Source organism: Aphelocoma coerulescens, unplaced genomic scaffold, assembly GCF_041296385.1.
Source record: "Aphelocoma coerulescens isolate FSJ_1873_10779 unplaced genomic scaffold, UR_Acoe_1.0 HiC_scaffold_126, whole genome shotgun sequence".
In the NCBI taxonomy this organism is placed as follows: domain Eukaryota; kingdom Metazoa; phylum Chordata; class Aves; order Passeriformes; family Corvidae; genus Aphelocoma; species Aphelocoma coerulescens.
The window spans coordinates 1-22,982 of record NW_027183482.1 but is presented as its reverse complement, the minus strand read 5'-3'; the positions used below and the strand labels follow the sequence as shown (position 1 = coordinate 22,982).

Sequence of the window (22,982 nt, the reverse complement as noted above, 5' to 3'; positions counted from 1 at the left end):
GTGTTTTCCTGTGTATCAATTTCTGTGTAAACCTGCATCCCGTTGTACAGTTTTATCGATGTATGAATTTCTGTGTAAAGCTGCGTGGCCTTGTAGAGTTTGGTTCAGGCTCTGTGGGTGTTGAGAGAGTTCGATGGATGTTTGGCTTTCTCTCCAGATGTGTATCTGTACAGGTATCACCGTGTGACCCATCAGACATTTAACTGTGTGAACCAAAAGGGATCTTTGTATCTTTCCATATGGAGAGCAGAGATGGAACAATCTGCAGGAAGCTTGTAACAGAATGTTGGGGTTTTGGGAGTTCTCCTGGGGTTTTCTTCTGTTAAAGGAATTTTCCCCATCCATGTTGCCACGGGGACAAATTACTGGGTGCTTAAGAAAAACAGAAAACCTGGCCATAGGGGTGGGGTGCATCTTGCTACTCTTTTTTTCACCTGGCTGTGTGGGCAGTCAGTCCCTGGCGTTTTGGATGACGGAGAGAGAGGCTGCTTCTTCGGCTGCTTTCCTTCTACCGGAGAGACCCCGGGATTCCCAAGCCCGCCTTCCCTGCCCCGCTGGGAGCCAGGCTGCGGCCGCCCTGCCGCTGCCATTGCTTCAAGCCTTCGCTGCTCTGTAGCCCGGCTCTCCCTGCCTGCCGAGACCTCCGGGGGTTCCCACCGCAGCTCCGGAACTTTGATACATCTTGTCTGCCATGCAGGATTTGTGCTCATCCCTGCTGTTCCAGCCTGCCGTTCCAGCCTGCCATTCCAGCCTGCTGTTCCCGAGGGTCCGGCTGGACATCGGGATCGGCTGCCCAGGGGGTTTTTGAAATCTTTGTTCCATCCCTTCCCGGGATCCCAGGCCGTCAGTGCCGCGTGCTCCCCGAGCTCGCTCCGGAGCGCCCCCTGCAGCCCAGGGGGAACCATCGCACCTGCCCTGCTCACCAGGAGCCGCCAGCGCCACTGCTGGCTGAGAGCAGAACTGCACCCAAGGGGAAACGGCCTGACAGCCAAGAAGGCTGGGACTGGGTTTGTGATTGTTTGCTGTTACTGCCATAGCTATTGCTGTTTGTTTGACTGGTTATACACATATAGATATATATTAGTAAAGAACTGTTATTCCTGTTCCTCATATCTTTGCCTATAAAGCTCCTTAATTTCAAAATTATAATAATTCAGAGGGAAGGGGGTTGCAATTTTTTTTCCTTCCATTTCAGGAGAGACTCCTGCCTTCCTTGGCAGACACCTGTCTTTCAAACCAAGACACTGGGAGCAACTGGGACCACAGTGGGGGCAAATGCTATCATACAGGGAGTGACTGGGTTCATACTGGAAGTGACTGGAGCCACATTGGACTCTTACTGAGAGTGAAAGCAACCATACTGGGTGTGACTGGGAGCCACTGGGACCACGCTGTGTGTGAGAAATGAGACAACTCTTAGTTAAAAATTAAAATAATTTATTAAAAATGGAAAAATTGAAAAATTACAAAAATTAGCAAAATATAAAAATTTGGGATCCTATGGCTCGATAGATGGTATGCCCCAGGAGCGCAGGGATTTTAGATCTTCTGGCTGAAACAGCACTAGAGCTCAGGTAGAGAAAAAGGACTTACAGTGCTAGGCTGGCTTTTGGCTGGTCCAAAAGCAAAAAAATATTTCTAAAGGCTCCTTAATAGGAGTAGGCTTTCCCACCACTATTTTTTTGTTTGTTTGTTTGTTTTAATAAATTGCATGCACTAATTCCCATCCATTTGCTGCAAATGATCCCCCAGGAAAGCTTCCACAAAGGGCCCCATAGCTGTGGCGGTTCTCTTCTAAAGCAGCCCAGGAACAGCTCCTGGGTTCAGGAGCAAAGCCTAAGCGGTTAGGAGCTTGCACTTCATTGCCAAGGGAATTGCTCTCTTGGCACACCGTCAAGGGTCACAGCAGAGAGCCAAGGCCTCTAATGGCAGGATTTGGAGCAAGAAAGTGCTTTCCCTCACTCCTGGGCAAGTTTTAGAAGTACTTGTGAGGCTCCCTGCCAGCCTGCAATTTGCAGGTTGTCTCGGCTGAAGCAGCAAGCTGAGGAAATGACAGTGTCCAATGCCACGCGCTCTCCCGTGGAGGGAACGCAACCCCTGCAGGTTACGTTGCAAATACTCTCCAGCCGCCAGCGAGTGCAGACACCCCCTTTTTAGCTGATGCTGTTGGCAGGAGCTTTAGCAAAGGAGCGGCACCTTAATGGCACTTTTGCTCCCAAATCTGCTTCATCACTACAAACGAGCATCAAGAGCAAAGTGAAGCAAAAGCCGTGTGATGGCTACCCCCAGGATAAACCTTTACTTACGAGTCAGGTGGGTCAGGAAGTAGCCGGAATACGCCACAGAAAAAACCGTGCAAACCGCGGCACAGACTTGCCCGATCATTCTAGCAGTGCTGTGCGGGTTTGCACACTGAATGCCACCCGGGGGAAAAACCAAGACTCCTCTCGGGGTGCAGGCCGTCTGCTGAGAACGCCTCAGTCACGAGGGTCCTCCTGCAGCGAGCGAGCCAAAGAGCTGCTCTGGACAAGGAGGCCTCGCGCGCGCCGGGACAACGTCGCGCTGACAGCACTGTGATGCGGCCCGGCTCCCTTGACGTCACAATAGCAGCCGCTCTGGCTCTGTTGGCGTAGTTACGCCCGGCAACCGAAATCTTCTGTACAGCTGACGCAAAAGAAAAGCCTGGGAAGATCTCCTCAGTCATAAAGCAGGAGAAAAAATCCTTACCGTCCATAAGCCAGTGCTCAAGGCATCCCGGGGTAACTCCGAAAATGCACCGATCCAGCAGGCCCCCAAGAAATCCAAGCAAACGTGGCTTTTCCTCCCCAAGGCTTTGACTAAAAGCAAGTGTGCTTGTTCCTGCTGGCATCTTTGTTGCTTCTGAAAGCCCTAACTGCTTTGATGACATTTAGGGGACAAAAGAAGCCAAGGAAATCAGTTTCCAGGAGTACTGCAGTGCGCAGTTGCTTCTTGAGCACGTAGGTGCATGCTGACCTTTGCTCGGACTCACTTTGGAGCCTGACCTCCCTTTCTGGCAGGGAGGTGTTGGCTTGTCTCCTGACACAAAGCTCCTCTCTTCCTGCTTGCTCTTTCTTTGGCACCTTAACGTCGGACAACATGCAGAAGAGCTGCGCGCTGATTCTCGGGCTGCCACAGTTTTGTTGTGTTGCAGCTCTGGCAGCAGCCTGCGGCTACCGCTCTGCGGTGGCCTGCAGGTGCCGAGCCCAAAGAAGGCCCGTTTCAAGCAGTCAAAAGCTGCAGCCTCACAGATGTTTGCCCAGGCTCCATGCTCCCTGTAAGATTCCTTGCAGACATTTGGATAGCCACATCCCAAAGAAAATGAGATGCAGTCATTCCCTTCTCTGTCAAAAGCTCCAGTTAAAGGCAGGAGCCAGCTTGAAAGAGGAGAGCAAGTACTGAGTGGGAGAGGGAAACGAGTGCATGCAACTCCTCTGGAAACCAACTCTGCTTGCCCATGCACGAATGACTCCGGGCTTAGCTCTCTTTTCTGGTGACTCAGCACAGACACGTCCTGTCTGCTGGGGGACAACTGCTGCAGTGTCTTTGAGGAGCTTCACACTGGGCTCTTCACACGTCGGATGCTGCGGGTGCCATTTGAAAATCGATGCAATGGCTGAAAGGCCCAGCTGCACCTTGAAATTCTGTTGCTGAAAAACTGCAGTAATTTACCAGGGTAATTCCCCCAATTTGAAAGCGTCTCGTTTTCCCCATCTCCTAGAGAGCTAACGTCAACCAGCCAGTTGTAGAGCTTACAGAAGGAAGAATGAGGCCTTAGCAGGGAAAGCCGAGCGTAGGCCCTCGGACTCCCTTGAGCAGAGCGCGTTAGTGCCCCAAAAGGACCAGAGAGGGAAGCGTTTGGGGGACGTGCCATTTCAGCCCTCCTTGGCTCTTGGATGCCACGTGACCGCCAGGAAAGGGGAACAAGCGGGGCCTGCTCCCTCCTCCTGCCCCTCCCTGAGGGGCGGCTGGCGCTGGGGGATGCCAGGGCACGGGGGGCGGGTGGGGGGGCAACATCTCCGCAGGGCGGGCGGAGCGGGAGCGGCCACGGGGCGCGTGGGGCGGGGCAGGGCCCCTCTGTGAGGGGGGAGAGCCTTGGGCCGCTGGGAAGCAGCGCAAAGCCATGAACAGGACAGCCCGTCCAGAGCGCACGGCTTCGAAGGCGCTGTCCAGCTTAGGCCCAGTGTGGCAAGGAAGGGAATCTTCCAGGGTTCTGAAGGTTTTACAGCCTTTTATTGCCAGTCCTGCTGAAACCAAGGGCTGAAACCAAGGGTCTTCCAGCTACTTCTTCATCTTCATCTTCATCTTCATCTTCATCTTCATCTTCATCATTCTGTCCTCCTGGTGACCTGTTCAGGCTGACAGCTCATGCCTGGTCCAGTTCTGCTGAGTCCCAGCTTTTTCTTTCATAGCTTAATCATCAGGATGACGATTGGTCCATTTCTAGCTCCAGGATAGTTCTCAGCTTCCCTACATCAGCAATACTCTACTCTTAGCTAAACAATGCTCCTTTAATGAAACTTTCTGGGGACTGGAGTCCTAACGAAAACCAGCTAAGCTAAGAAAATCTCAAAACCATAAACTTCCTAACTATGGAACAGCTAAATTATAAAACTCAGGGGATGGCCGAATCTTATCTTAAATACGGTACATCCCCTCTTCACTCCTCTGGGCTGGCGGGGCACCAAGGCCTCCTCAGGCGCAAGCGTCTCCTCTCCAATCTTCCTGCACTTGCTTGGCTGAGATGATCAGAGCAGCCAGGCTGGAGGCAGGATCGCCTGAGGTCACAAATGGATGCTGCCCAAAGGAAAAACACAACCAAAAGGAACCATGACTTCCCAAGATCACGTCCAACAGGCTCAAGCAGGGCTCCTCTGCTACCAGGAAGACGCGCAAAGAGGACCGAGGGCACCATCTGCCCCTCCGCCTTCCGCTCCCGGACCTGTCTCGCCCAGGCCCACGTGGCCCACAGTCCTCTTCGGCCCTTCATGCAGGTGTCCACAGCTCGCAGGGCTTTTTGCCGCTTTGCTTTTTCTTACCTTCAGGAGTTCCTGGGCAGACCAGCGCCTGTCCTCGTCTGTCTGCAGGCAGCAGCGGAGAAAGTCGCGCAGGAGAGCCGAGTGGTGCCTGGGGTTTTGCAGTTTTGGGGCCCCGTTCCTTTCTATCAGTTCAAAAACCTACCAAAAAGGGAAGCGGACACTCTACCTGCTCCTTTCCTAGCCACAACAGCTCTCTCTGCACAGAGCCACACTTTGAAGCTGCACCTTACCCTGAGACGGGGTTCCCTCTGGTAAGGAGCTTCCCCTTCCACCATTTCCAGCCCCACGATCCCCAGTGACCAGATGTCCACTTTGGGGCCGTAGGCTTCTCCTCTCACGACTTCTGGCGCCATCCAGCTGGGAGTGCCGACGCTGGAGCTGCACTTGTCGTGCTCAGGGGTGAGCTGAGCACAGAGGCCAAAGTCAGCTGCGGAGAAAAACAAACCCTGTCAAAGCCAGCTACAACTGGCAAACCCAGCCAAAGAATTGCCCGCTCAAAGCCTGACAAGGCCACGGTGAATCTAGCTGGAAAAGCAGCAGTGCTCTGCTTCCGCGGGGCTGTAGCCAGGGAAACAAGGCATTGGCCTCTTCAAAAACGCCCTCAGGTTTGGCGCACTGGCCAAGCAATGCTTCTGGAGAACTGGCAGTTACCCCAGAGCAGCCCCAGAGCGCATCCCGGGAACGCTGCGCCGGACCAAGGATACCCACCCAGTTTGACAGATCCGTCCGTGCTCACAAGAATGTTGCAGCTTTTGACGTCTCTGTGGATGACTCGGCGGGAATGAAGGAAATGCAGTCCTTGCAGGCACTGAGAGAGAGAGGAGAAAGGGAAGGGTGAAGGTTCAGGACCTGATTTCATCCCGCAAGAAAGGAACGGGCTGGACGAGAGTGACAGCTTTCTCAGGGAATTGGGAGCCAGGGCGCAGCATCCTAGTGCTGTCAAGAGGAAGAGCTTGCTGCTTCAACACTCTTACGCGTGTTCTATCTTTCCAAGCAAAGGCACATCTGAGCTTCCAAAAGCCCCTCCTCCCTTCGGTACGTAGCGCGTGCCCTTTGGCTGGGGGGCGGCATGGCAAAGATTTTCTTGGTAGCCTTGTGGCAGCAGAGGAGGAAGCAGCACGTTAGACCTGTTCCAGAATCCAACGCCATCTGGGCTGCAATGCTATCCTTTGAAGCTGAGGACATCTCCTTTGCCCTTAGCTTGAAATTCTGCCACCAGCGTTCAGGCTTGGAGCGGCAAGGAATGCAGGACACACAGACAGGCTCCAGGCAAACGTTGAGAGGCAAAGCTGGCAAGAGGAAACAAGTGCGACACAGCGAGCGAGCCAGCGAGCCAGCGAGCGCGAGCGCCCCAGCACAACGGCAGCACGTAAGAGTGCGAGAACGGAGCCTAGGAAGTGCGGGGACACTGGCAGGCAGTTGGCTTCAGATGTTCTTTCTTCTGCGTGTCGTGACAGCAACAGCAAAGCAAGGCCGTGAGCAAGAAATCTCTGCTGTTCTTAACCACCAGTTGACAAGGGCCAACAGGCCAGGGGAAGCACAAGCGGCATCCCTCACCTCCCGACAGACAGCGCCTATCTGTCCTTCCTCGAGGTACACTGCCCCGACTACATCATACAACGTGCCGCCGTCCATGAACTCCATCGCCAGCCAGAGCTCTCCATCGACCAGGTAGCTGAAAGAAGAAAAGCCCGGCATGGAGAGAGAGGACCTGGGCACAGCCCAGTCACCCGAGGGGCTGACCCAGCTTTCTGGAAGTGCTCTCCAAGCTGCATTTGCCAGAGGAGATTCTTGCAGACCAAGTGCAACCTCCTCCCACGCACTGGAGGAGAGAAATCCTAAACAGCTCCATTTTCTGCCAGTGACCAAAGGGGTTTGCCACTTTGGGCTTGCAGTATCCTAAAGGAACACTGACATGAGAATAGCCCCACCTGTCTAAGTAGGACACAATATTGGGGTTCCTACTGTCCCTCATGGCCACGATTTCATTGACAGCCAGCTCCTCGGACATCTCCTCTTGAAGAGCCATTTTCTTGATGGCCACCTAAAAGGACATTGAGAGACCGTTGACTTGAGAAGCCGCTCGTCGCACGAGATCCCCAGGAACACGCAGCGAGTGCTTGTGCAATGACGCAGCCCAGCTGTGCCAAAGGGCAGAGCTTAGGAGAAGGACCGAAGCCCGTCCCAAATGCCGTCTGCAGGCTGCTGAGCCTAGGCTGTGCTTCAGAGGAGCAGCCTCTGCCGCAGAGATGGAGCGGCCACCCAAAGCTCCAGCCAAGGCTCGCAGCCGCGGCGAAAGCGCTCCAGAGCTGCAAAATCTGCTGGGGGCATTGACACTTTACCTGTTGTCCTGTGCTGGCGTCGAGGGCTTTATAAACAGCTCCAAAACCCCTAGAAAGAAAACGGCAGCAGAAAAAGCCCTTTAGTCCCTGGCGGTGAAAGCCAGCCTAGGCGGGAGATCTCCCCAGGCTGCCTGGAGCATTTGGAAAACGCCTGGCTGCAGCGCCTCCCCCGCCAATAGCACAAGAGCCCAGCAGCCCTCTGCCACGCAGGGTGTCCAGGAGAAAACTGAGGCCCAGTGTGAACACCAAGGGCTGCTACAAATCTCCAAGGCACACGCCCGATTGCTTCCGTTCCCAGCCTAAGGGGGACCCTTTGGAAAAACTGGAGAAGAACTTGGAAAACTCTGCCTTTGAGAAGTGTTATCTGCCAGCTCTCGGGTGACAAGGTGCTCTGGTAGGCCGGCAGGGGCGGGACATCTTCCAGGCCCTGCTCCTTGCTGCAAGCAAGGCAGACCTTGCCAGCACCAGGTTGTCTTTGATGATGCCTTCTGACTGCTCTGACTGAGCAGTCCTGAGAGGTGGCAGGAAGGTAAAGCCGGAGTCTGACCGTGTTCGCAGCTTGCCTGACTTCACGCTTGACGCTGCACCGGCCAAATGACCGGGCCCGTGGTTTTGCGTAAGGAGCAGGCGTCAGACTTACCCTCGTCCGAGTTCTTCAAACGCCGAGTATTTCCTCCTCGGCTCGCCCAGACTCACAATGCTCCCTGAAAGACAAAAGCAGTGCAAGGTGCTCACTTTCAAAGGGAGATGCCGCTCCCCAGACGATCCAAGATGCAGCCCCACTGTCGGGAGCTCTGTGCCCATTGCAGTCACTTGGCTTCCAGCCGCTGAGAACAGCGAGCGGGAGGGCCATCTTCTCCGCCTTTCAGCAGCTGGCCTTTCCAAGAAGGACTTCACGGCTCTCAAGCACAGCAGCTCATGTGATAAGCCAGAACGAAGGGCCTTTAGGAACTGGGCCCTCCGAGTTAAGGAAGGGCCTCCGCGGCCTCTGCAGTGGCACCTGCCGTCACCGGCAGGGCCACTTAGGAGAACAGTGTGCAGCAGTGAGAGGAGGAGCGAGAACAGTCGTAAAAAGGGCAGCCAGAGAAGAGCTGGGGCCCGAGAGCTCCCTGGGGCCCAGTCACCCGCTAGGTGCCAGCCTTCTGCTCAACAGAAACAATCTCTGCTTTTGTCTTTGGCACAGAGGGCAGCCCAGGAAAAGTCAAGCCAGTGCCAGCTGCCCTCAGAGGCAGCGGGAACACGCCGAGCGCTCTCTTGCTGCCTCAAAGCACAGCAACAGGTTCTTGGAGGGAGGCCTAAATGCCTCTGTGACACTAAAGCGAGGAGGAACTTCAGAGACCCGCAGAAAACACACCGCTCTGGCAGACCAGAAATACACCAGACGTACTCAGTCTCTTCAGGCTCTGCTCCTCTCTCATCTCCGGCTGCTGGGCTGGGCTGCTGGACGAAGTGCTGGCACGTGGGGGAGTGCTGGCTGCTGCAGAGCGCGCCGGTGAAGCGGCACGTTGGACGGCAGAGCGCGCGTCAAGAGAGAGCTGGGACAAGAAAGGATTGCCCGTCAGAAAGGCGGCTGGCACAGATGCCCTGCAGAGCACACGGCAAAAGGAAGGCTGTCAGCCACCGCCAGGCCTCTTTGGCTGGGGGGGTTTTGCATGTCCCCTTCTCAAAGGCAACGGGCAAAGCCCAAAGGCTGCTGTGATACAGCAGCACATGGCCAGGTTCATGCTACATTTTATCGATTTTCTGCAAGACCACTGCAACAAGGTATTGACGAGCTTGCAAAGATCCAGCAAGAGGTGGGAGCAGGGCCCCAGAGCCTTGTTGCTTTCCTCCTGCTGTGTTCCCCTGGGCAATGAAGTCACCCTCGAGTGGGCATGGTAGCGTCTGACCAGAAGGCCAGTCTGCTCTACGTTGTGCCTGAAGCTAATTGGTCCCTCCCAGGGGCCAGTGTCTCCTAAGTATCCTGCAAGGCTCTCAACTGAGTCTTTGGACCGTCTCTGTCCACTGACCACGGGGAGCCTGCACGGACACCGTGCACCGAGGGGCTCACTTCTACGCTGGCAACAATTGAAAGGCACAATGCTGCCTCTCGTCTGATCCCAAAGACATTCTCAGGCCCTCTCAGCGTCCCAGCAAAATGGCGCTCAAATGGGAAAGTTCAGAAGCCATTTGCCAGGGGTGCCTGGCCTGGCTGAAGCAGCACTACGTCATGGCAGGCACACAGCCCCCAGCATCTTCAGGCACGAGCGGCAAGGGCTGGCTCGTCAGAAACTTGAAGCTCGGCCCTCCACCAAAGGCAGTGCCAACCACAGGCGCCACTTACTGGCTCTGCACGTTCAGGCCGTGGATGGACACCAGCTGGAGGCTTCTTGTCATTTGGCTCCTCTTCCGCATCTTCCTCAGCAAGAGAGGGAGCCAGAGGAGCTGCTGACCCTGCTGGTGAGCCCTGCAGACAGACAGCAGTGAGAGGGACAGGGAGCAGCCAGTCCTTTAGGAGCTGCTTTCTTGTCAGCTCCGTAAGCTGCTTTCTTTTCACCCAGACTAAGGGGAAATCAGAAACTTTGATCAAAGTGGGATTCTGAGTCGTGAAATTCACCCTCTTAAGGTGGGCAAATTAGGTGGTGCTCCGTCTTGCTGTGCATTTGATCCTCCACCCTGGCTAGAATCAGCAAGACACCTTTGGCCTGCCACACTTGCCTTTCATCTCTTGAAAGGCTCTTCAATGGAAAATTAGGAAAGAGCCAGTGCTCCCTTTGCTGCTGCTGATGCCAACACCGACTTGGCCTTTCTTTCCGCCTCCCAGGCTGGCACTCTACACTCTACCACAACAGGCCAAGCTCACAGCTTGCCGCACAATTCTTACATGCCAGCAAGGTCAGAGGTTCCTTTGCCACTCACCAAAGGACGGGCTTGTCTCCATCCGCGTGTGAGGTGACCTGCAGAGAGCAAGGCAAAAGGAACCAGATGCCGTTAGAAAAGTGCCTGTGCTGGGGAGTCCCACAGGACAAGTCAGTCCCAACAGAGAGCATTTTCCTTTCCCAACATCCCTCCAGGAGCAACACAAGATTTTCCCACTGCAAGCAAGAGAACAACAAGGACACTATACTAGGCTCTCTCTACTTTTGTCGCTGAAGAAACAGAAACACGATCACAGAAATGCCAAGTGGCCTTTAAGTCAGAGCTTCTGTTCTGCCCAACAGCTCAAGCAGCTTTTTCCTCTTCTCTTTTCTGCAACCTTTCTTTTCTGGTTTTTTGTTGTTGTTGTTGTTGTTGGGTTGTTTTTAATTTGGTTTTTGTTTGTTTGTTTGTTTTTTAAATAAATTGCATGCACTAATTCCCATCCATTTGCTGCAAATGATCCCCCAGGAAAGCTTCCACAAAGGGCCCCATAGCTGTGGCGGTTCTCTTCTAAAGCAGCCCAGGAACAGCTCCTGGGTTCAGGAGCAAAGCCTAAGCAGTTAGGAGCTTGCACTTCATTGCCAAGGGAATTGCTCTCTTGGCACACCGTCAAGGGTCATAGCAGAGAGCCAAGGCCTCTAATGGCAGGATTTGGAGCAAGAAAGTGCTTTCCCTCACTCCTGGGCAAGTTTTAGAAGTACTTGTGAGGCTCCCTGCCAGCCTGCAATTTGCAGTTGTCTCGGCTGAAGCAGCAAGCTGAGGAAATGACAGTGTCCAATGCCACGCGCTCTCCCGTGGAGGGAACGCAACCCCTGCAGGTTACGTTGCAAATACTCTCCAGCCGCCAGCGAGTGCAGACACCCCCTTTTTAGCTGATGCTGTTGGCAGGAGCTTTAGCAAAGGAGCGGCACCTTAATGGCACTTTTGCTCCCAAATCTGCTTCATCACTACAAACGAGCATCAAGAGCAAAGTGAAGCAAAAGCCGTGTGATGGCTACCCCCAGGATAAACCTTTACTTACGAGTCAGGTGGGTCAGGAAGTAGCCGGAATACGCCACAGAAAAAACCGTGCAAACCGCGGCACAGACTTGCCCGATCATTCTAGCAGTGCTGTGCGGGTTTGCACACTGAATGCCACCCGGGGGAAAAACCAAGACTCCTCTCGGGGTGCAGGCCGTCTGCTGAGAACGCCTCAGTCACGAGGGTCCTCCTGCAGCGAGCGAGCCAAAGAGCTGCTCTGGACAAGGAGGCCTCGCGCGCGCCGGGACAACGTCGCGCTGACAGCACTGTGATGCGGCCCGGCTCCCTTGACGTCACAATAGCAGCCGCTCTGGCTCTGTTGGCGTAGTTACGCCCGGCAACCGAAATCTTCTGTACAGCTGACGCAAAAGAAAAGCCTGGGAAGATCTCCTCAGTCATAAAGCAGGAGAAAAAATCCTTACCGTCCATAAGCCAGTGCTCAAGGCATCCCGGGGTAACTCCGAAAATGCACCGATCCAGCAGGCCCCCAAGAAATCCAAGCAAACGTGGCTTTTCCTCCCCAAGGCTTTGACTAAAAGCAAGTGTGCTTGTTCCTGCTGGCATCTTTGTTGCTTCTGAAAGCCCTAACTGCTTTGATGACATTTAGGGGACAAAAGAAGCCAAGGAAATCAGTTTCCAGGAGTACTGCAGTGCGCAGTTGCCTCTTGAGCACGTAGGTGCATGCTGACCTTTGCTTGGACTCACTTTGGAGCCTGACCTCCCTTTCTGGCAGGGAGGTGTTGGCTTGTCTCCTGACACAAAGCTCCTCTCTTCCTGCTTGCTCTTTCTTTGGCACCTTAACGTCGGACAACATGCAGAAGAGCTGCGCGCTGATTCTCGGGCTGCCACAGTTTTGTTGTGTTGCAGCTCTGGCAGCAGCCTGCGGCTACCGCTCTGCGGTGGCCTGCAGGTGCCGAGCCCAAAGAAGGCCCGTTTCAAGCAGTCAAAAGCTGCAGCCTCACAGATGTTTGCCCAGGCTCCATGCTCCCTGTAAGATTCCTTGCAGACATTTGGATAGCCACATCCCAAAGAAAATGAGATGCAGTCATTCCCTTCTCTGTCAAAAGCTCCAGTTAAAGGCAGGAGCCAGCTTGAAAGAGGAGAGCAAGTACTGAGTGGGAGAGGGAAACGAGTGCATGCAACTCTTCTGGAAACCAACTCTGCTTGCCCATGCACGAATGACTCCGGGCTTAGCTCTCTTTTCTGGTGACTCAGCACAGACACGTCCTGTCTGCTGGGGGACAACTGCTGCAGTGTCTTTGAGGAGCTTCACACTGGGCTCTTCACACGTCGGATGCTGCGGGTGCCATTTGAAAATCGATGCAATGGCTGAAAGGCCCAGCTGCACCTTGAAATTCTGTTGCTGAAAAACTGCAGTAATTTACCAGGGTAATTCTCCCAATTTGAAAGCGTCTCGTTTTCCCCATCTCCTAGAGAGCTAACGTCAACCAGCCAGTTATAGAGCTTACAGAAGGAAGAATGAGGCCTTAGCAGGGAAAGCCGAGCGTAGGCCCTCGGACTCCCTTGAGCAGAGCGCGTTAGTGCCCCAAAAGGACCAGAGAGGGAAGCGTTTGGGGGACGTGCCATTTCAGCCCTCCTTGGCTCTTGGATGCCACGTGACCGCCAGGAAAGGGGAACAAGCTGGGCCTGCTCCCTCCTCCTGCCCCTCCCTGAGGGGCGGCTGGCGCTGGGGGATGCCAGGGCACGGGGGGCGGGTGGGGGGGCAACATCTCCGCAGGGCGGGCGGAGCGGGAGCGGCCACGGGGCGCGTGGGGCGGGGCAGGGCCCCTCTGTGAGGGGGGAGAGCCTTGGGCCGCTGGGAAGCAGCGCAAAGCCATGAACAGGACAGCCCGTCCAGAGCGCACGGCTTCGAAGGCGCTGTCCAGCTTAGGCCCAGTGTGGCAAGGAAGGGAATCTTCCAGGGTTCTGAAGGTTTTACAGCCTTTTATTGCCAGTCCTGCTGAAACCAAGGGCTGAAACCAAGGGTCTTCCAGCTACTTCTTCATCTTCATCTTCATCTTCATCTTCATCTTCATCATTCTGTCCTCCTGGTGACCTGTTCAGGCTGACAGCTCATGCCTGGTCCAGTTCTGCTGAGTCCCAGCTTTTTCTTTCATAGCTTAATCATCAGGATGACGATTGGTCCATTTCTAGCTCCAGGATAATTCTCAGCTTCCCTACATCAGCAATACTCCACTTTTCACCACCGTCACCTCTCGCCGCTCTCTCGGTGCAACTCTTCAGTGACACGGGGCTGCGGAGATTCCCTGGTGTGGGTCTTTTATTGCATTTTATTCTATTCTCCCTACTGTTTTTTTCTATTCTCACCTCTCACCCTCCTCGGCACTGCCCTTCTGGCCACACCCGACAGCGCCCGTCCCGCCGTGCGGCTCGTCAGTGACACCGGGCGCCGCGGACATCCCGGTGCAGTTTTTTATTCTCTTTTACTCTGTTCTCTGTATTTTAATCTACTCAACCTCCGCCCGTCCCTCGGTGCAGCTCCTTCAGACGCGGGCGGGGGAGACGCGTCTCGGTGCGGCTCTTCTCTTCTCTTCTCTTCTCTTCTCTTCTCTTCTCTTCTCTTCTCTTCTCTTCTCTTCTCTTCTCTTCTCTTCTCTTCTCTTCTCTTCTCTTCTCTTCTCTTCTCTTCTCTTCTCTTCTCTTCTCTTCTCTTCTCTTCTCTTCTCTTCATTTCCTTATGTTCCCAGCCCACCCGTGCCGCGGAGCGACTCCTTCAGGGACCCGGCGTGGCACAAACCCCTCGGGGCGGCTCCAACAGAGCCCCGCCCGCCGCCGCTCCCCGAGGCCTCCCCGCTGCTCCCTGGCCATCGGACACCGCAGGCCGACCTGGCCCCTTCTTCTTCTTCCTCTTCCTCCTCCTCCTGCCGGGATTCAGCCCCCGCCGCCGCCCGGCTCCTTCTGCCGCTCCTGCCCGGCACGAAGCGGCGCTGCTGCTGACGGGGCCGGAGCGCGGCTGCCCCGCGACTGCCCCGCGCCTCAGGGCCGGGCCGGGGAGTGACCGCACGGCTGGGGAGGGACCCCCGCTGGACACGGCAAGGATTCCTGTCCCTCCGGGGGAAGCACGGACTCACCGAAACTCCCATCCCTTCTCCGTGCGCCGCTGGCCAGAGGAGGGAGGGAAACGGGGATTGCTCTGGAGTTTTACATTCAATCCTTACAAAGCAGAGTCACAGATGGAGCTCCGCTTTCAGCTTCAAACGAGGGAATCCAACGGGAGCGCTGGCGCTTCTGTAACCTCAAGCTGTTCCTTGATACTCGACACTTTAGTTCTGGCCATAGGAAGCCCTTCAAGCAGCAATGGCTCTCCCAGGCACTGGTTTCTGGCTCACACCCAGCTCGGAGCTTGGACAAGGAACCCAAAGTCCCAGGAGAAGAAGCTCTGCTGTTACTTTCTTTATTCAGTTCTTTTTATTATATTTTAGATATCATCTATATTTTACTGGATTTTTTTCTTTTTCTAAAATCTTGTGTTTATTCTCTCTTTGCCCCCTCCAGCCCTTGTCCCCCTCCCGGAGGTTTGTGGGGCACTGCTGTCCCTCAGCCCTTCCTGCCCCGGCACCCGCGGCCGCTCCGGTGCCCTCAGGCCCCAGCTCAAAGCGAAACCACAAAACCCTCTGGAAAGAAAGCCGGTCTGGGGGAAAACCCTGCAGGGGGAATTGAATGCCACGGACAGCGATTGCTGAGAGTTGGAGATTCCAAACACTCCAAGGGGCCGGAGGGAACCACGCTGCGGCCTCGGGGCCTCCCTGGGGCACTGCGGGGACCCCCGAGCAGAGCGACTCTTCCCGCTCCCCAAAATCCGCAGCTTTGGGTCAGCTGAGGAAAGGAGCTGGAAAAAGGGTCTGGAAAGGGGCTGGAGCCCGAGGGGACCCCTCAGCCTTGGCCCGGAGCAGCCGCAGGAAAATGCCCCGGAAACCAAGGAAATCGATGGAAGTAATGAGGAATTTTTGAACTCTTTCCGCTGCTGTTTCCAGAAAGTCCCGGCCGGATCCTGCTGGGAGGAGCCGGGGATGGGGTGGGGCCTCAGGGCTTAATTGGGGAGAAAAGTTGAACTGGGGCAAGGAAACTTTAATGGTGGGGAGAAAATGTGAACGGAGGGGATTTGAATGGGAGGGGATGATTTGAATTGGGCAGAGAAAATGAATTGGGGGAGGAGCCCCCCAGCCCTCGGCTGTGCCCCGAAGATGCTGCCACCGGTTCCCCTGCTCCCACCCCCCGGGCTGGGGGCACGGAGCTGCCGCTGCTCCCCAGGAATGCCACGGGATAAAAACTCCACTCAAGCTTTTATGTTCCCAGTCATTCCCAAGAAGATCCCACTTGCCCCCAACATGGTCCCAGTTGTTCCCAGTCATGTCCTGTATGGTTCCTTTCACTCTCAGTCCCTCCCAGTAGGAGTAAGGTACAGCCCCAGTCACTTCCAGTATGAACCCAGCCACTCCCATTCAGTCCCTCTATGATGCCTTTTGCCCCATCATGGACCCAGTTGCTCAAAGCATGATCCCAGTATGAGTCCAGTCACCCCCAGGATGATTCCAGGTAACTTCCCAGTATGAGTCTGGTTTGATCCCTGTCACCCCCAGTATGATCCCAGTCACTCCCAGATACTCCCAGCACTATGCCAGTCACTGCAACATGACCCTGTCACTCCCACTATGATCCCACTATGACCCCAGTATGGACCAGCTGCTCCCAGGATGATCCCAATTGCCCCCTGCATCTTTCCAATTGTGCCCTTTCACCACCACTGTGGTTCCAGTCACTCCCAGTACAATCCCAGTCATTCCCAGTATGATGCAAATCACTCCCAGTATATCCCAGCAGCACCCATTGGGCCTCAGTATGTTCCCAGTAACCCTCAGTGTGGTCCCAATATATCCCAGTATAATCCCTGGTGCTCCAAATCTGGCCCTGTCCAGTCCTGATCCTGGTGCCAGTGTATCCTCCTGTCCCATTCTGTCCTAGTCCATCCCATTCTGTCCCAGTCCATCCCATTCTGTCCCAGTCCATTCCGGTCCCTTCCCGTCAGCCGCCGCCGTTTTCCGGATCCTTCTGCCGTCCACCCCCCCCCCCAAAGCTGCCCCTCCACCCCCCAAGATGCTGACGGGGATCGGGGGCTTCGTGTTGGGCTTTGTCTTCCTGGCGCTGGGGCTCGGCTTCTACCTGCGCAAGCAGGTGACGGGAGGGGCCCGGGGGTCGTGTCCCCCCTCCCCCGGAGCTCTGAGGTCCCCCGGGGCCCCCCAGCCCGGTGTCACCCCCTTTGCTCTGCCCACAGAGCTCCTGAGCCACCGGTGGCCGCAGCCCCTCCCCGTGGCCTCGGGCCCGGCCGGGACCCCCCGCTCCATCCCCGCGCTGATTTTGGGGGTCGTGTGTCCCCCCCAGCCCCGCTGTCACTCTGCCCCTGCCCGGCTGCTCCCAGTGTTTCCAGGAAGGCTTCCCAGTTCGCCCCGGTCCCGTTTATTGGGAAACAGTGGGAAGGGACTTTGGGGGATCCCGCGGGGGGACCGAGAGTGGAGGGGGCAGAACCGGCCCCAGGATGGATCGAGAATGGGGACCCCCGTGTGTCACCCCTGTGTCACCCCCCCCCCCCGGGGGGCCCTTGGGAGGCACCTGAACCCCAAATCGGCACCCAGCGAACCCCAAAGGCGCAGAGACCCCCCCCCTAAGCCGCCCCACAGCCCCCAACGACCAACCAAAATCCCCCGCGAGTATCAGATAATCAGAGAAGGCGTTGAACAACCTTCAGCCAATCAGAGCGCGCGGCGCTGGTGACTCACCAGTTGCCAGGCAGACCCGCAGCGCTCAGCGCTCCCCACCCGGACCCCGCCTGCGCCCCCCCTCGCTCCCAGCGCCCCCCGCCAGGGGAATTTGAGGAGGGGGCGCGTGGGGGGCGCCCAGGCCGGGCCCAGAGCCCAGCCCTGCCCCAGCCCGACCTCTCCCGGCTCCATCCCGGCTCCATCCCGGCTCCTCCCGCGGGATGCGACCGCGCTGGGAAAACGGGGGGCCAAGGGTGGGCGCTGGGCCTAGGGGGAGCAGGAGAAAGGATGGGGGAGGAGGAGAAGGAGAAGGAGGCACCTTTTAATGATATTTTACTGAGTCTCATTTTTTAGAGACCGGGATCAATACTCCCCAGCCGTCAGGGCGAGTCCCTCAGGGCTGCGGGGCCCTGCTGCCGGCTCACCCCGTGCCAGCCCAGCGCCAGCGCTCAGCGGGGCTTTGGCTTCCCGTGCCCTTTCCCGTGTCCCCAGCCCAGCGTCACCACCCCCGTGTCCCTAGGTCGTGCCCCACCCCTGCCCCCCTCCCCCTTTGTCGAGACACGGAGGATGAGAATTTCCCCACCATCCACCCCAAGAGTTCCCCCGAGCCCATTTCCTCTCGTGCTTTCCCTTGGCAGCAGAGCCCCACCCCTCCTGGCTGCCCCCTCCTGTCAGGGACTTGGAGAGAGCCAGGTCCCCCCTGAGCCTCCTTTCCTCCAGGCTCAGCCCCCTCAGATCCCTCAGCTGCCCCTCAGAATTCCTCCAGAGCCTTCCCCAGCTCCATTCCCATCTCTGGACGTGCTCCAGCCCCTCCATGTCTTTCTTGCACTTTGAAGCCCAATCGCTGCCCTGTCGCTGCAGGTGCCAAAACCCCAGGGAGACTCCTTGGAAATGGGGGTAGAGAGGAGCCCTTCAAAGGGAAACGTGTGCAAAACTGCTCCCAATGGCCGAGCGGGTTTGGTGTGGCTGCGGGAGGAAGAGATGCTCCGGGACTCCGCCTCGGCCCCGGAGCGGAGCGGCCCGTGCTGCCCCGGGGCGCGCGGGGCTCGGCCGTGGGGCGCGCGGGGGGGAACGGACACACGGGCACCGGACACACGGACACGCGGACAAACGCTCCCAGCGCTTCAGCGGCAGCAGCGGCAGCAGCGGCAGCAGCGGCAGCAGCGGCAGCAGCGGCAGCAGCACAAAAGCAGCGAGTCCACGAACCCTCTGCGTCCCTTCTCCTGCTCCTCCTCTCCCTCTCCCAGTGTCTCGCACCCTCTCCCGCTCTCCCTTTCGTTCCCCAACCCCCCCTCCCGCGGCCTCCCTCTCCCCAGGCCCGGCCGGGCCATGCCCCCGGCCCGCCCCCGGCCCCGGGCGGGGCTGCCCCCTCCCCGCCCCCGGGCGTCCCGCCGCGGTCCCGCCTCCGCCCGGCTCTCGCCGTCCTGGCTGTGGCGCTGCTGGGCGGGCATCAGTGCCTGGCTCCTGGGCAGCATCGCCAGCCCCTGGCTCCGGCTGGCCCGACCCCTACCCCGGCCCCGGCCCCGGCCCCGGTCCCGGCCTCGGCTCCTCCCGGGGCCCGCCGGGGACACAGGCGGCGCGGCCGCTCCCGCCGCCTCCGCAGCGTCTTCCCCGCTCCGAGCTCCGCCGCTCTTGAGCGCGGCCGCCGGCCCCGAGCCGCCGGTGGCCCCTCCAAAAGAGCCCCCATGTGGGGATGGCCGGCCCGGGGCGGTTGAGCGGCGCTCGGGGGCCGTTCCTGGCCCCGGGCCGAGCGCTGACGGCCGCGTCTCGCGGGCACGGAAGGCGCAGCAGGGCCTGAAGGAGCGCTACCGGCTGGGTTCGCTGCTGGGGCGCGGCGGCTTCGGCAGCGTCTTCGCGGCCACGCGGCTCTCGGACGGCGCCCCGGTGAGTGGCGGGGCCGGCGGCGGGCGCAGGAGGCGGGGGGCAAAGGAGGAGGAGAAGGAGCATGGGGCTGGGCACGGCGGGCGGCGAGCTCAGCCCGCTGCTCCCCTTGCCTTGCAGGTGGCCATCAAACGGGTGCCGCGGAACCGCATCGGCCATTGGGGCGAGCTGGTGAGTGAGCGAGGGGCAGCGGGAGAAGCCGGGGCGCGACGGGCGGGGATGAGCCGAGGCCCGGCAGGGTGGAAGCCGCCAGAACACTTCGAGGGAGAGCGGCCGTGGGGCCAGCGGAGCGCGCAGAGCGTCCCCGGCTGGCTGAGGGCTTCCCGAGCCCCGGCACGGCATCAGCTCCGCTGACAGCACCGTGCTCCTCCCACAGCCCGACGGCACCCGAGCACCACTGGAGATCGTGCTGCTGGACAAGGTGTCCGCTGGCTTCCCTGGCATCGTCCAGCTCCACGAGTGGCTGGAGCTCCCCAACAACGTGGTGATGGTGCTGGAGCGCCCGGAGCGGTCTCAGGACCTCCTTCACTTCATTTGGGCACGGGGCTTCCTGTGCGAGGAGGTGGCGCGGCACCTGTTCCGCCAGGTGCTGGAGGCCGTGCGGCACTGCACCAGCTGCGGGGTCCTGCACCGGGACATCAAACCGGAGAACATCCTGGTTGACCTGGCAACCGGGCAGGCCAAACTCATCGACTTTGGCTGTGGCACCTACCTGCAAGCCGCAGCCTACACCAGCTTTGCAGGTGAGCCCACGCAGGGGGAGGCTCCTGGTAGCGGCATCTCACAGCCCAACATCTCACGGCCCAACATCTCACAGCCCAAAGCCAGCTGTGGCAGGGGGGATTCTCCCTTTTGCTGCCAGTCATGGCAGCCGGAGTCTTCAGCTGAGCTGCTTTTGAGCGGCGCTGGCTGAAGGGCTATTTTCCAGCCTTGCTGGCAGCCTTTCGCCAGCCACTCTGCCCAGGACTGGCGCTGGGGCTGGGGCAGCCAGCGTCACAGAAACACCCGTGGGTGGGAGTAGCAGAGAGGGGGGCCCAGAACCTGTGCTCCAGCCCGTTTGGTGTGCAGGCGAGACAGGGCTCGGACTGCTCTGCTGCCCGTGCTTGCCTTGGCTTAAGAATGGTTTCTGGGGCAGTGCAGGCAGGGAGGATGAAAGCGTGGTTTTTCCCCAGCACCAAGTGGGTTTTTCCTTTGCATGGAATGCTCGGGCCTTGCCAGGGCTTCCGCTGCCCTCTTGCGACACCAGCGGCTTCTTTTCCAACCCCCAGTTTGTACGCAAGTCCCAGGTGCTGGCAAGAGGGCAGCGGGTCACGCCGCGTGCCGCTGCTGCGGCCCCCGCATGCCCAGGGATGCTGGGGCGAGGCTCTGGGAGCAGGCAGCGTCCCCCTGAAGAACTCCACCTCTATTCCATAGGAACACCGTCCTACAGCCCCCCGGAATGGACCCTGTTAGGCTGGTACCACGGCGAGGCAGCGACCGTCTGGTCCCTGGGCATCGTGCTGCACCAGATGGTCTGCGGGGAGCACCCTTTCAGGAGGGGCTGGCACAGCACCTGGGGCCGGCTCTCGCTCCCACGACGGCTCTCTCCAGGTGGATCCTCGTCTCTGCAGCACGGGGGGAATAGCAGTGCTGGGAGACAACAGCGGGCTCAGGAGCATCCCGCACTGGCAGCTGCTGAGCAGGTGGCAATGTCCTGCTCTCCTGCTCTCCTCCAAAGGAAAGAATTGATGGCAAAGTTTAGGCACATCCCTGAGCACACGCAGCATGGCTGGGATAAGGGCTTTTGGGAGACGGCAGCAAGCGCAGCAGCATCCTGCTCTGGGCAGCTGCTGAGGAGGTGGCTGTGCCATGGCCGGCTGCAGGCTGGGCACGTGTCCTGCCCTCCTGCTCTCCTGCCAGAGGCAGCAATGCTGGGCAGCTTTGGGCAGCGCCCTGAGCGCGGCCAGCACGGCCTGGGCACCGCGGGCGGCTGGGACAAGGGTGACGGGAGCCTTCAGCTGACGGGTGCTTTCTGCTTTCTCTCCTTGCAGCCGGGCTCTGTGGATGCTGAGGCTGCTCTGGGCTCCACCAAGGCTCTGCTGCGGCTCAGCCCCGGGGCCACGAGAAGCCAAAGAAGAAACGCCGTGACCTGCAGCAGAGACGTGCTTGAGTAGCTCGGCAGTGCAGCTCAAGTTTGCAGAGTGTGCACCTCCGGGGGAAAATATGACACCCCCCCAATAACAAACTTGTTCAATAAGTTCTGAAATGAAATCAGTCTGGGATGACCCCCAATGCCATTTTTCAGCTTGCTCAAGCTGAAGCTCAGCTCTTCTCTGAGCAGTTCTCTCCCCCACCTGCCTTTTGCTCCACAAGTGCTCCCTCTTTCCCCCAGTGAGTTCCCAGCTCACCGCAGTCCCCATTGCACTGTAGCCTTCCTTGATGCCCCTGGCCACGAGGAAGAGTGAGCCCCAGGTTTAGGGACTCATGTTGTCACTGGCTGAAGAACAGCAATGTCTCAGAGGTCTGGTGAGATTTGGGGGTCATTCAGAGCTGCTCTCCAGGCCTCAGCTCTGCTCACTGCTGGCTTCCCACTTCCTTTTCCTCGTTCTTCACAGAGCAGGATGAGCTCTGTGAATGCCCTTGACCCTCGCCACCCTTCCCAGCCCAGCCACCCAGCCCAGTTAGGCTTAAGCTGGAGCTTCTCTGTCTCCTCTGGCACCCCAGTGCAGTCCCCTCTGTGGGGAGCAGCAGCCCCAGAGCACAGCACACAACAGTGCAGGCCGCAGCCGGAGCAGCTTCCCTGCAGCCATGGCTTGGCTCTTTGTGGCAACCAAATGCTCCCTGTTTGCAGCTGTCCCTGGAGGATGGCCCCAGGGCAGAGCCCAGCCGGGCTCCCAGTGCATCCCCTGAAGCTTGGTGCAGCGCTCCCAGAGCTGAGCTTAACGCTGAGCACCCAGAGCTGTGGCTCACAGTCGGTGTTTGCAAGCGTTGTGTTCTCATCTCCTGCAACCTGTGGGGGAAAACGAGCTGTGCGGCCGGGCCAGCACCGCCCCTCTGGGCAGTGACACGGCTGAAGGTCTTTGCTGTTGCCGAGGAGGCGGCATTAAGCCTTAGCGGGGCCTGGCACCTGTGGAGCCGGATCTCGCCCGCTGTCCGGGACTCGCTGCCCACCAACCGCCCCCACCCGCCGCGCTCCCTTCTGCAGGGACAGAAGGCTCTGGCTGTACCAGGCTTTCCATCACGTCTGTGTACCCATAGCTGTGGAATGCACATGGAGAGGGAAAGTGTCAGTCACGGTGCTTGTGCACTCCTTCAGATACCAGACACATCTATGGGCAGCCCCTATGTGCACAGATGGATTAAAAGGATGGGCATGGATAGAGATTTCCCACAGAGCTCTTACTTTGGCGTAACTCACCTTGTAAGCTGGTGGCCAGGGGATGTTTTTTCCCAGCTCTGTGTCAGTAGGTGTCCAAGAGCTAAAGGGAGCAGCAGCATTTAGAAGATCCTGGCAGGGAACACAAGCAGGCCAGCTGACCCCAATTAGCCAAGGGGATGTTCCATACCGTATGACTCCAGCTCAGATAGCTGAAGCTAAGGGAGAGAGGAGGAAGGGTGTGTGGGGGCTTTCGTGATTCCTCAACGTTTGCCTCCTGGAGAAACCATTCCCTGTGCTGAAGCCCAGCTTGCTGGGAAGGGTCCAAACATTGCTGTTAATGGGAAGTAGAGATTGACTTTTTTCCTTAGTTTATGCACTGCAGAATCTTTCTTTCTTTCTTTCTTTCTTTCTTTCCTTCTTTCTTTCTTTCTTTCTTTCTTTCTTTCTTTCTTTCTTTCTTTCTTTCTTTCTTTCTTTCTTTCTTTCTTTCTTTCTTTCTTTCTTTCTTTCTTTCTTTCTTTCTTTCTTTCTTTCTTTCTTTCTCTTTCTTTCTTTCTTTCTTTCTTTCTTTCTTTCTTTCTTTCTTTCTTTCTTTCTTTCTTTCTTTTCTTTCTTTCTTTTCTTTCTTTCTTTTCTTTCTCTCTTTCTTTCT

The 22,982-nt window shown here is 57.7% G+C and overlaps 1 protein-coding gene across 1 annotated transcript; it reads right to left on the bottom strand.

Annotated features, from left to right (window-relative positions):
• Positions 1-4,713: 4,713 nt before the first annotated feature.
• On the bottom strand, positions 4,714-13,737 carry LOC138100668 (serine/threonine-protein kinase PAK 3-like). The gene is made up of 12 exons (XM_068998549.1): positions 13,646-13,737; positions 10,298-10,335; positions 9,723-9,940; positions 8,787-8,934; positions 8,040-8,103; positions 7,400-7,448; positions 6,989-7,101; positions 6,615-6,732; positions 5,766-5,865; positions 5,288-5,484; positions 5,058-5,195; positions 4,714-4,815 (listed from the first exon to the last, which is right to left on the bottom strand). Exons 1-12 carry the CDS (start codon positions 13,735-13,737, stop codon positions 4,714-4,716), a joined length of 1,377 nt encoding a protein of 458 aa, XP_068854650.1.
• Between the last annotated feature and the right edge of the window lie 9,245 nt (positions 13,738-22,982).

Excerpts from the sequence above, each read along its gene's own strand:
- LOC138100668 (XM_068998549.1), bottom strand. The coding sequence starts at position 13,737 with ATGTCCGCGGCGCCCGGTGTCACTGACGAGCCGCACGGCGGGACGGGC. Across the intron at positions 8,104-8,786 it reads GCAGAGCCTGAAGAGACTGA|GGAGCATTGTGAGTCTGGGC; the intron begins GTACGTCTGGTG and ends TTTGTCTTTCAG. Across the intron at positions 4,816-5,057 it reads CTGCCCAGGAACTCCTGAAG|CATCCATTTGTGACCTCAGG; the intron begins GTAAGAAAAAGC and ends TCCTTTGGGCAG.